Here is a 12500-nt window from a genome sequence, read left to right on the forward strand (position 1 = left end):
GGTTCGGAAAATGGATGGATGGCTGTTTGGCAATCGTCTAAAGCCGCATATGGCTCAAGCTACATGAGCTTAACTCTACTGAACTAAAGTTGGAGGAAAACTAAAGGAAATGCACAACGAGTTGAGAAGGTTTCATCAAATCATATTTTACATGAGCAAACTGAAATAAACTTATCAGGCAATATGGGCGCCTGTTACACATACTGTCAACACAAGACATGTTTCGCTCCATACATCCAGTTGGGGAACCTGAATTTGGCGGGGATGAGGATTGGGGTAGGGTGCAATGCTGGCCGGGCGGCAGGCAAAGGCGGGGACCGGGGCATGACAACTTTCGGCATCGCAGACTGGTCCAGGAGGACCAACTGGGAGGAGACCCCGGTGTAGACCCAGAACTCACTGGAGGGACTACATGTCCAATCTGGCCTGGGAACGCCTTGGGATCCCCCAGGAGGCGCTGGAGGGAGAGGGAAGTCTGGAGGGCCCTGCTTAACTTGCTGCTACCGCGACCCCGGCCCGGAGAAGCGGCTGATGATGAGAGAGAGAGAGAAACAAAGAGATCAGTGTCATCAGCATAAAACGACACAAAATATGAATGATGCAGATCAGTCGAGTGTTTAACAGAAATGAAATGAAAGTCATATCTGAACTGAGAGTCATTCATTCATCTTCCGTTTTCACACACACACACACACACACACACACACACACACACACACACACACACACACACACACACATTAATGTCATCACCATACTTTGCTTTAAAGGTATGTGAGGAATTTTTTGTCAGTCTTGTGTGACTTTGTGTGAATAGTTTTGGTAGTTGGTGGTTTATATCGTCTTTGCTTGGTCGATGAAAGGCAGTAAGCGTTGAATGAGATATATTTAATATACAAATATATTTGTATATGATTTGAATATTTGAATTATAAATTGGATGATACTTTCATATTAGCATATCTGATGCAGATTATCTGTGTCCACTTCCCTCTCGCTTCATCACTTCTACTCCTTGCATCCTCACCATTCCCCTGTCCTCCATGTCGTTCAGGCGTGTGTGTCTTCCTCAAGCTCAGGTCCTCTACCAGAGGCCTGGGAGTTTGAGGGTTCTGTGCAGTATCTTAGCTGGTCCTAGGACTGCACTCTTCTGGACAGAGACCTCAGATGTTCCTGGAATCTGCTGGAGCCACTCTCCCAGTTTGGGGGTCACAGCCCCTAGTGCTCCTATTACCACTGGGACTACTGTGGATTTCGCCTTCCACATCCGATCTAGTTCTTCCCTCAATCCTTGGTATTTCTCTAGCTTCTCGTGCTCTTTCTTCCTGATGTTGCCATCGCTCAGGATGCTACATCCATCACTGCTGCTGTCTTCTGTTCCTTGTCGACCACCACGATGTCTGGTTGGTTAGCAGCTGGCCAGCACCTGCTTGTCAGTCTGGAACTTGAAGTCCCACAGGCTCATAGCTCTGCCATTCTCAACCAGCTTTGGTGGTGTTGCCCATTTGGACTTGGGGACGTCCAGTCTGTATTCTTTACAGATATTCCTGTACACTATCCCAGTCTCTTGGTTATGCCTTTCAGTATACGCTTTCCCAGCTAGCATCTTACACCCTGCTACTAAGTGCTGGACTGTCTCAGGGGAATCTTTGCACAGCCTGCATCGTGGTTCTGGTGTGGTAGACCCCTGCCTCGATCGATCCGGTCCCGAGTGCCTGTCCTTGCGCTGGTATGGTCAGAACCTCTGTGCTGTCCTTCAATCCAGCCTTTTCTAGCCATTGGTGGGATTTCTTGATATCAGCTTTGCAGCTTTGCGCACTTTGTTTATGAAGCCAATGTGTGTGTGTGTGTGTGTGTGTGTGTGTCTCATTGGACATGGGATTTAAAGGCCAAATATCTGGCAGAAGTCAGATTGCAGTTAAAAAGAAGGATGAGTTGGCTTCATGTGGTGTGACATCTCTTCCCCTTGGAGCTGATCAGATAATCCATTATGTGGCTCCTCTTGTCTCTAAAGACCAGCGGCGTCCTCAGGTTGCTGGAGCTGTGTATAGATGGTGTCATTATCACGTTGCGACATGGAGCCATTAGATGAAGGACATGTTTAATGAGCCTCGGGGGGGCCGTTGCATTATGAGAGCATCACCTTACGGCTTGCCGTACCACTACAGTAACGCCGCCGACGTGGGGAAGACTCAGCTCTCAACTTTGACTCCGGCAAATCACTCACCGATACGACACGAGGGAGGCATGCTGTTTCACCATCTGCCTGCAGGGTTTGAAGGATATGATACCACACTGGTTCCTACCCGTCCGTTTAATCCCTGTGGAGGAACGGCAGTGTGCAGTATCAGCACACATTAACGCTCCAAAGAGCATAGACAATGAAAATTAAAACGATAATAAAATTTCATATCACTGTAAACACTATGCATGGTGTATAGTCACAAAACTCAATGTCGGTCCACCAGAGTCAGTGATGAACTTCATCAGCTACTCTCACTAAAATGTTTTACTTTTTTTGGGGGGGGGATTTTTCCCCCTTTTTCTCCACAATTGTATCCGGCCAATTACCCCACTCTTCCGAGCCGTCCCAGTCGCTGCTCCACCCTCTCTGCCGATCTGGGGAGGGCTGCAGACTACCACACGCCTCCTGCCATACATGAGGAGTCGCCAGCCTGACGGTGAGGAGTTTCACCAAGGGGACGTAGCACATGGGAGGATAATGCTCTTTCTCCCAAAACAGGCGCCCCGACCGACCAGAGGAGGCGCTAGTTCAGCAACCAGGGCACACACCCACATCCGGCTTCCCACCCGCAGACACGGCCAATTGTGTCTGTAGGGATGCCCGACCGAGCCGAGGGTAACACAGGGATTCGAACCAGCGAGCTCTGTGTTGCTAGGCAACAGAATAGACCGCCACGCCACCCGGACGCCCATGTTTGACTTTTTTTTTTAATTCATTTTTAGACAAAATGAACAGGAGCTGAGACGACACAGTCTACTGGTACTGACTGAAACAATGGCGAGTTTAATTATAGTGGGTTTCATTTACATTTACCAGGTCACATGCACAACATTTAAAATCAAAAATAAATTCCAGACATTTTCCACGTCTGCTCATGAGAGCCTGCACAGTCGGTTGTGAAGACGCCCAGGTGAAATGAGGTGAAATTGCTCTGGACATTTACACCACCGTTCTGTTTCGGGGGGCGTTAAAGAGAGAGACCCAACGAGCCACAGCAGTGATACCGGCCATTACCACCTGCAAACCCTCCATTTACACACAGACACACACCGGCCTGTCTGCCCGGAAATACACACACCAGCGTTCCTTGTTATTCCTATATAAAATGCAGTTTTCCCACCTGTGTGAGCATCAGTGGCTGCAGGAGGCGCCGTGATGAAGGCTCTGCGTGGCGTGTTGGATTTTGTCTCTGGAAGACAGAAGAGGAAGAGATAAGCCGATCAGATAAAATGAGGGAGACCTCTCGGAGATATGACCGGAAAGCCAGAATGAGAAGTTTCTTAGTGTGTGTGTGTGTGTGTGTGTGTGTGTGTGTGTGTGTGTGTGTGTGTGTGTGTGTGTGTGTGTGTGTGGTGTCTCTCCCAGCTAAGTGGTTGCACGGTGCACAATAGGTTGCCATCTGAAAGAGCAAAGCCGAGGCAGTTGTATTGATTCCCAAACTTTGTTCGCCGCTGTAGACTCACATAATTGGGTTCACAGTTACATCCATTGTGTGTGTGTGTGTATGTGTGTGTGTGTGTGTGTGTGTGTGCGTGTGCATGTGCGTGTGTGTGTTTGCGTCTACAATTACCCCTACATTGAAGCAAGTGCAAGTGTGGATAGTACATGTAAAAGCCCTTCTCTCAGTCTGTGTGTGTGTGTGTGTGTGTGTGTGTGTGTGTGTGTGTGTGTGTGTGTGTGTGCGTGTGTGTTGGTCTTGAGGGGCTCATCGATCCAAAGCCCTCCTTTCAGCATTTGTTGACACCTGAAGAGACGATCTATTCACCAATCAAATGGTTTAAGTCCTCTTGCCCAGCTGCTTGCTGGCCAATCAGATTATCGTAATCACAAAGTGCACTCCGCCATCCCCTTATCACTCCCCCCATTTCATTAGAGTGGGCTGTGTGTGTCTGTGTGTGTGTGTGTGTGTCTGTGTGTGTGTGTGTGTGTGTGTGTGAGAGAGAGAGAGAGAGAGAGTGCTTCCACGTTTTGTCTATCTTGGGTGTACATTCCTCCAGGTTTTCACCATGAAAAGTTGACATGTGTATGTTGATACCATGACATTTTATCACACACACACACACACGCGTGCACACACACACACACACGCATGCATTGCAGTGAGTATACCAAAGGTTTCCTTATGTGTTTGTGTGTGAGATAGTGTTGGCTTAACATCTTTTTTTAGGGGGGGGGGGGGATTTTTCCTCCTTTTTCTCCCAAGTTGTGTCCGGCCAATTCCCCCACTCTTCCGAGCCGTCCCCGCCGCTGCTCCGCCCCCTCTGCCGATCCGGGGAGGGCTGCAGGCTACCACATGCCTCCTCCCATACATGTGGAGTCGCCAGCCGCTTCTTTTCACCTGACAGTGAGGAGTTTCACCAGGGGGGCGTAGCACGTGAGGGGATCACGCTATTCCCCTCCCCAAACAGGTGCCCCGACCAACCAGAGGAGGCGCTAGTGCAACGACCAGGACACACACCGACATCCAGCTTCCCACCCGCAGACATGGCCACCTGTGTCTGTAGGGACGCCTGACCGGGCTGTAGGTAACACGGGGATTCGAACCGGCGATCCCCGCGTTGGTAGGCAACGGAATAGACCGCCACGCTACCCGGACGCCCTCCTTATCCTCTTTTCCATCCATCCTTTATCCCAACCGCTTAACCTGCTGTCAGGGTCGGGGGGATGCTGGAGCGTATCCCAGCAGCCACTGGGGGGCAGGCGGGGAGACACCCTGGACAGGCCGCCAGAATATAATCCACCCTCGATATGGAGAAGAATATCAGCAGTCTATCGTGTCATGGAGTCTTTACGTCTCAGCGGCATTAGGACAGCTGAACTAGACAGCGTGTGCCCGGCTTACTAAAAGATTGAGGGACACTTAGTTTTCATGAGCACACACACACACACACACAAAAAACCCAAAACGACAAATCTGAGTTTTGATTTTCTTGTGTGTCTTTACATTATTGAAGCCTGGTGGCACGGCAGCACCAGACATGCAAGCAGCCAGTCAGCCCACGAGGCTTCGTATCAGCCCAGCTGCACATTTCTTTTTCTTTATGTGGAGGGGAACAGAACGAGAAGAGGAGGGGGTAGGATGTTGGTAAAGTGCCCTTTCTCTCATTTTACGCCACAAGTGAGGGAGGAAGAGCGAAGAGGGGCTGATATGATTAATGTTGAGGCCGTGTGGTCCAGAGAACATCTTCCCTGCACCCTCCATCTTAGCTAATATGACCTGCCATGTGGGTCAGTCATTCATGTGTGTGTGTCTGTGTGTGTGTGTGTGGTGTGTCAGCGAGGATTTGCTCTCATCTTTTGGCTGTGTGTCTGTGTTTATCTCTCCCGCCCATAAACCATGCTACTGTGAATGTGGGTCATCTCGGTTTAATGAGCTTTATTGGCACGAGAGATCGGGGACAATGTTGCCAAAGCCGCCAGATACAAACAATTAAGAGATCAAGAAAAATGTAGCAGCAACAAAAAAGAAAGAAAAAATGTTGCAACAATGTCACAAGACACAGAAGGAAGCATGAGCATGGACGATGATGAGATGTATTAGTTTTCATGTTTCCACATCTGCACTGCCCTCTGATGCCCCTCCTCTCTGCCCTCTGACGCCCCTCCTCTCTGCCCTCTGATGCCCCGCCTCTCTGCCCTCTGACGCCCCTCCTCTCTGCCCTCTCATGCCCCACCTCTCTGCCCTCTGATGCCCCTCCTCTCTGCCCTCTGATGCCCCTCCTCTCTGCCCTCTGATGCCCCTCCTCTCTGCCCTCTGATGCCCCGCCTCTCTGCCCTCTGATGCCCCACCTCTCTGCCCTCTGATGTCCCGCCTCTCTGCCCTCTGATGCCCCTCCTCTGATGGCCTTCCTCTGTCTGCTTCTCACTTGCTGTTTAGACGTGTGTATGTGTGTGTGTGTAGATATCAGTATTTGCATGTGTGTGTGTGTGTGTGTGTGTGTGGTGTGTGTGTATGTGTAGATATCAGTATTTGTATACGTGTGTGTGTGTGTGTGTGTGTGTGTGTATGTGTAGATATCAGTATTTGTATACATATGTGTGTGTGTGTGTGTGTGTGTGTGAAGATATCAGTATTTGTATACATATGTGTGTGTGTGTGTGTGTGTGTGTGTGTGTATGTGTAGATATCAGTATTTGTATACGTGTGTGTGTGTGTGTGTATGTGTAGATATCAGTATTTGTATACATATGTGTGTGTGTGTGTGTGTGTGTGAAGATATCAGTATTTGTATACATATGTGTGTGTGTGTGTGTGTGTGTGTGTGTGTGTGTGTAGATATCAGTATTTGTATACTTTTCGTACCCTGCTTTCTATGTGTTATTGCTCATCCATATCTAATCATATAGTCATGTAATCATATAATCAGCCTATTTGTTTATGTCCAAAAATAACGTTCAAACAAACCACACACATACACACATGCACATACACACACATACATGCATGTGCGCGCACACACACACACACACACACACAAAGTTTGCTAAAAGTTTGCACTGACAGCATATTATAGCGATTCTCTCTCTCTTTTTTTTGTCTTTTGGATTTTTTTCTCCCTAATTGTATCCGGCCATCTACCCCACCCTTGCGAGCCGTCCTGGTCGCTGCTATGCCCCCCTCTGCTGATCCGGGGAGGGCTGCAGACTACCACATGCCTCCTCCGATACATGTGGAGTCGCCAGCCGCTTCTTTTCACCTGACAGTGAGGAGTTTCACCAGGGGGGCGTAGTGCATGGGAGGATCACGCTATCCTCCCCCCCTCTCCCCGAACAGGCGCCCCGACTGACCAGAGGAGGCGCTAGTGCAGCAACCAGGACACACACCCACATCCGGCTTCCCACCCGCAGACACGGCCAATTATGTCTTTAGGGACACCCGTCCAAGCCGGAGGCAACACGGGGATTCGAACCCGTGTTGGTAGGCAACAGAATAGACCGCTACACAAACACGCACACATAAAGACACACACAAACGCACACGTGCACAAAGGCTTATTGAATGTGGCATGCCAGGCTACTCACTTTTCATTCAGACAATTTAATCAGCATTGAATCTAAGAATCAAACATGACTCACTGTCGGCGGTGCAGCAGAGCAGATGTGATGGTCAGGCATGATGGTCAGACATGATGATCAGACATGGTGGTCAGATGTGGTGGTCAGACATGATGGTCAGACATGATGATCAGACATGGTGGTCAGATGTGGTGGTCAGACGTGATGGTCAGACATGATGGTCACACATGATGGTCAGACGTGGTGGTCAGATGTGATGGTCAGACATGGTGGTCAGACGTGGTGGTCAGACATGATGGTCACACATGGTGGTCAGACGTGGTGGTCAGACGTGGTGGTCAGACATGGTGGTCAGATGTGATGGTCAGACATGATGGTCAGACATGGTGGTCAGGCGTGGTGGTCAGACATGATGGTCACACGTGGTGGTCAGACGTAGTGGTCAGACATGGTGGTCAGATGTGATGGTCAGACATGATGGTCAGATGTGGTGGTCAGACATGATGGTCAGACGTGGTGGTCAGACATGATGGTCAGACATGGTGGTCAGACATGATGGTCAGATGTGGTGGTCAGACATGATGGTCAGATGTGGTGGTCAGACGTGGTGTTCAGACATGATGGTCAGACATGGTGGTCAGACATGATGGTCAGACATGGTGGTCAGACATGATGGTCAGACATGATGGTCAGACGTGGTGGTCAGACATGGTGGTCAGACATGGTGGTCAGATGTGATGGTCTGACATGATGGTCAGACATGGGGGTCAGATGTGGTGGTCACACATGGTGGTCAGACGTGGTGGTCAGATATGGTGGTCAGATGTGATGGTCAGACATGGTGGTCAGATGTGATGGTCAGACATGATGGTCAGATGTGGTGGTCAGACATGATGGTCAGACATGATGATCAGACATGGTGGCCAGACATGATGATCAGACATGGTGGTCGTACATGGTGGCCAGACATGATGGTCAGACATGGTGGTCATACATGGTGGTCGGACATGATGGTCAGATGTGGTGGTCAGACATGATGGTCAGACATGATGATCAGACATGATGATCAGACATGGTGGTCAGACGTGGTGGTCATACATGGTGGTCAGACATGATGGTCAGACATGATGGTCACACATGGTGGTCAGACGTGGTGGTCAGACGTGGTGGCCAGACATGATGGGCAGACATGGTGGTCATACATGGTGGTCAGACATGATGGTCAGACATGGTGGTCATACATGGTGGTCAGATATGATGGGTCAGACATGATGGTCAGACCTGATGGTCAGACATGATGGTCAGACATGATGGTCAGAGATGGTGGTCAGACATGATGGTCAGATGTGGTGGTTAGCTGTTTAAATGGTACACGACAATGGAAAAACCTAGAGCGACCGTTACCTTTAAATGCTAATGTAATTACGTTTCTATTTCTTTCCTTTTCCCTCTGTCCTTCCTCCTCTGATCTCTCCACCCATCCCTCTGTCTTTCTCTCTCGCTCTCGCTTTCTCGCTCTCTCTCTTCTCTCACTGTCCCTCTCTTTTCTCGCTCGCTTTCTATCTCTTTCTCTCGTGCTCTCTCTCTCTCTCTCTCTCTCTCTCTCTCTCTCTCTCTCTCTCTCTCTCTCTCTCTCTCTCTCTCTCTCTCTCTCTCTCTCCTCTCTCTCTCTCTTTCTGTCTCTCTCAATTTTCAATTTCAATTCAGTTGGCTTTATTGGCATGACAAATTGTTCATCTGTGTTGCCAAAGCTTTTGAAACATTAAAATGTATGTAGATTGAAAAACAAAGTAGAAATAGTAAGTGGTATTTCTCTCTCTTTCTCTCTCTCTCTCTAATAGGTACATGATGAATGTGACGTGGGACGGCAGAGACCTGTCCTTCACAGAGGATGGCTACCAAGAAAACCCCAAACTGGTGGTCATCGTTCTCAACAAGGACAGGGAGTGGGAGAAGGTAGGATAACTCTGTGTGTGTGTGTGTGTGGGGGGGGGGGTTGTGGGGATGTGTGTGTGTGTGTGTGTGTGTGTGTGTATAATATATATATATACATATATTGAGGGTGTGTACACACATTTCTGTTTGCATGTTCCCTGTTTTTTTTTTGTGTATATTTGTGTTCTGTTGTGTACCTTCATGTTCTTGTGTGTGGTTTTGTAATCGTACATGTGTGCAGGTGTGATGTGGGGACCTCCACTAGGTTTTGTTATGGAACTGTAACATTCTCATTGTGTGCTCAATCAATCAATCAATCAATCAATCAATCAATCAATCAATCAATCAATCAACTAATCAATCAATCAATCAAGTTGCATTTTATATAGCACTTCTCTAGCTGCAACAGCCCCCCAAAGCGCTTTACATTTCTGGTCAAATCTGAATTTTAGACCCCTGTTACAATAGAACACAAGCCGGTTTTTCTGTTTGTTTGTTTATTTGTTTGTTTGTTTGTTTGTATTTGCTGCTCTCTCTCATGGCAAAACTCTTACACAGTTTTGAGCAGGGTTTGAATCAGTTTCACTGCATTGGTGTTTATTCTCCTTATTCAGTATTCATGCCATGTTTTTGAATTAAGGTAAAATAAAATTTTAAAAATGCCCTTAAGGCCACTGTTATACCTACAACATTATACTATTATAATAACACTTAGTTTTATGCAACCCAAGTGAGATTCACACACCCGTTAGGGGTCGCCACACCGGATCAACCGTTTCCATCTCTTCCTGTCCTCTGCATCTTCCTCTGTCACACCAGCCACCTGCATGTCCTCCCTCACCAACTCCATAACCTCCTCTTTGGCCTTCCTCTTCTCCTCTTCTCTGGCAGCTCCATATTCAGCATCCTTCTCCTAATATACCCAGCATCTCTCCTCCACACATGGCCAAGCCATCTCAGTCTTGCTTTGTCTCCAAACCGTCCAACCTGAGCGGTCCCTCTAATATACTCGTTCCTAATCCTGTCCTTCTTCATCACTCCCAGTGAAAATCTTATCATCTTCAACTCTGCCACCTCCAGCTCCACCTCCTGTCTTTTCACCAGTGCCACTGTCTCCAAACCATACAACATAGCTGGTCTCTTGTAAACCTTCCCTTTAACTCTTGTTGGTACCCTTCTGTCACAAATCACTCCTAACACTCTTCTCCACCCACTCCACCCTGCCTGCACTTTCTACTTCACCTCTCTTCTGCACTCCCCGTTACTTTGGACAGTTGACCCCAAGTATTCATACTCATACACCTTCATCACTTCTACTCCTTGCATCCTCACCATTCCGCTATCCTCCATGTCGTTCATGCGTATGTGTCTCCCTCAAGCTCGGCTCCTCTACCAGAAGCCTGGGAGTTTGAGGGTTCTGTGCAGTATCTTAGCTGTTCCTAGGACCACACTCTTCTGGACAGAGACCTCAGATGTTGTTCCTGGAATCTGCTGGAGCCACTCTCCCAGTTTGGGGGTCACAGCCCCTAGTGCTCCTATTACCACTGGGACTACTTTGGATTTCACCTTCCACATCCAGTCTAGTTCTTCCCTCAGCCCTTGGTATTTCTCTAGCTTCTCGTGCTCTTTCTTCCTGATGTTGCCGTCGCTCATGATTACTACATCCATCACTGCTGCTGTCTTCTGTTCCTTGTTAACCACCAGTCTGTCTGACAAGTCTGTCTGACTGACAAGCAGGTGCTGGTTAGCCAGCACCTGCTTGTCAGTCTGGAACTTGGAAGTCCCACAGGATCTTAGCTCTGCCACTCTCAACCAGCTTTGGCGGTGTCGTCCATTTGTACTTGGGGGTTTCCGGTCAGTATTCAGTACAGATATACCTGTCCCAGCTTCTTTGTTATGCTTTTCAGTGTACACTTGCCCAGCTAGCATCTTACACCCTGCTACTAAGTGCTGGACTGTCTCAGCGGCGTCTTTGCACAGCCTGCAAAACAATCAAACAAGTGAAGACTTTCAACATCTGAAAACAACTTAAAAAATGGTTTACGTAAGTTAGGAAAGTGAGAAAACCAGGTGGAAGTCTTGTAAAAGTGACGTGGGTGGAAAGCTTCAGATGATCAGCGTGCACGAGCTTTGGCTTGGGACAACTTAACATGGATGGGAGTCATGTCTGGATGGACGCCATTTTCAGCGTAAAGCACACAGTGTGTAAAGGTGATTGTCGCACACCACATAAAGGTTAAATAAAAAATAGTAGCGATGAAGAGAGAGAGGGAGAGGGAGAAAAGTGAATTCTTTCATCTGGTAAAGGTGAAGGGGACTGGACTCGATATAAACTAATGGCCGTTGCAAATGGCCTTGTGTTCCCATCATTGTAATGGCCTTTAAATGGCAGCCATGCGTCTTCATATCCCTCATCCCGCCTTGAATTACCCTAATATCATATAGCTTTGACAGGGGGGTGAAACAGGAAAATAGAAAGTATGGCGGGAAAAAGAGAACTGGCTGAACGGAGCGAGATAGTCTTGCTCTGTCCATCCCTCTCTTTCTCCCTCTCGCTCACCTCCTTTTCTATTTTCCCGCACTTTCGTTTCAACTCCCTCCCTCTAAACCTCTCTCGCTCTCTCACTGTCTCGCTCGCTTGCTCTCTCGCTCTGTCTCGTTCTCTCGCTCTGTCTCGTTCTCTCTCTCTGTCTCGTTCTCTCTCTCTGTCTCGCTCTCTCTCTCTGTCTCGTTCTCTCTCTCTGTCTCGCTCTCTCTCTCTCTGTCTCGCTCTCTCTCTGTCTCGCTCTTTCGCTATCTCGCTGTCTCTCGCTCTTTCGCTATCTCTCTGTCTCTCTGTCTCGCTCCTTATCTCTCGCTCTCCCTCTCGCTCTCTATCTGCCTCTCTCTCTTGCGCTCTCTCGCTCTATCTCTATGTCTGTCTCGCTCTTTGTTTCTATCTGTCTCTCTGTCTTGCTCTTTATCACTCTCTCTCTGTCTCGCTCTCTATCTGTCTCTCTCTCCATCTTGCTCTCTCCCTCTCGCTCTCTGTCTGTCTCTCTGTCTGTCTTGCTGTCTTACTGTCTCGCTCTTTATTGCTCTCTCTGTTTTGCTCTCTCCCTCTTGCTCGCTGTCTGTCTCTCTGTGCTGCTCTCTTTCTGTCTCGCTCTTTATCGCTCTCTCTCTGTCTTGCTCTCTCCCTCTCACTCTCTATTTGTCTCTCTCCGTCTCGCTCTTTATCTCTCTGCCACAGTTATTTGTAAATAAATTATCCTCCTGTGTCCTCAGTCAGTTCCTTTTTTAACCCTCTCTTCACCTCTCTCTC

General features: G+C 48.4%; 1 protein-coding gene across 1 annotated transcript in view; it reads left to right on the forward strand.

Moving 5' to 3' along the window:
- The window catches only part of grin2aa (glutamate receptor, ionotropic, N-methyl D-aspartate 2A, a), a 262500-nt gene that overhangs the window by 175028 nt on the left and 74972 nt on the right, over positions 1 to 12500 (forward strand). Inside the window, 1 exon segment of the mRNA XM_056287637.1 lies at positions 9103 to 9217. Coding sequence (XP_056143612.1) covers positions 9103 to 9217 — 115 coding nt within the window.

Source organism: Lampris incognitus, chromosome 10 (assembly GCF_029633865.1).
Source record: "Lampris incognitus isolate fLamInc1 chromosome 10, fLamInc1.hap2, whole genome shotgun sequence".
NCBI classification, from domain to species: Eukaryota; Metazoa; Chordata; class Actinopteri; order Lampriformes; family Lampridae; genus Lampris; species Lampris incognitus.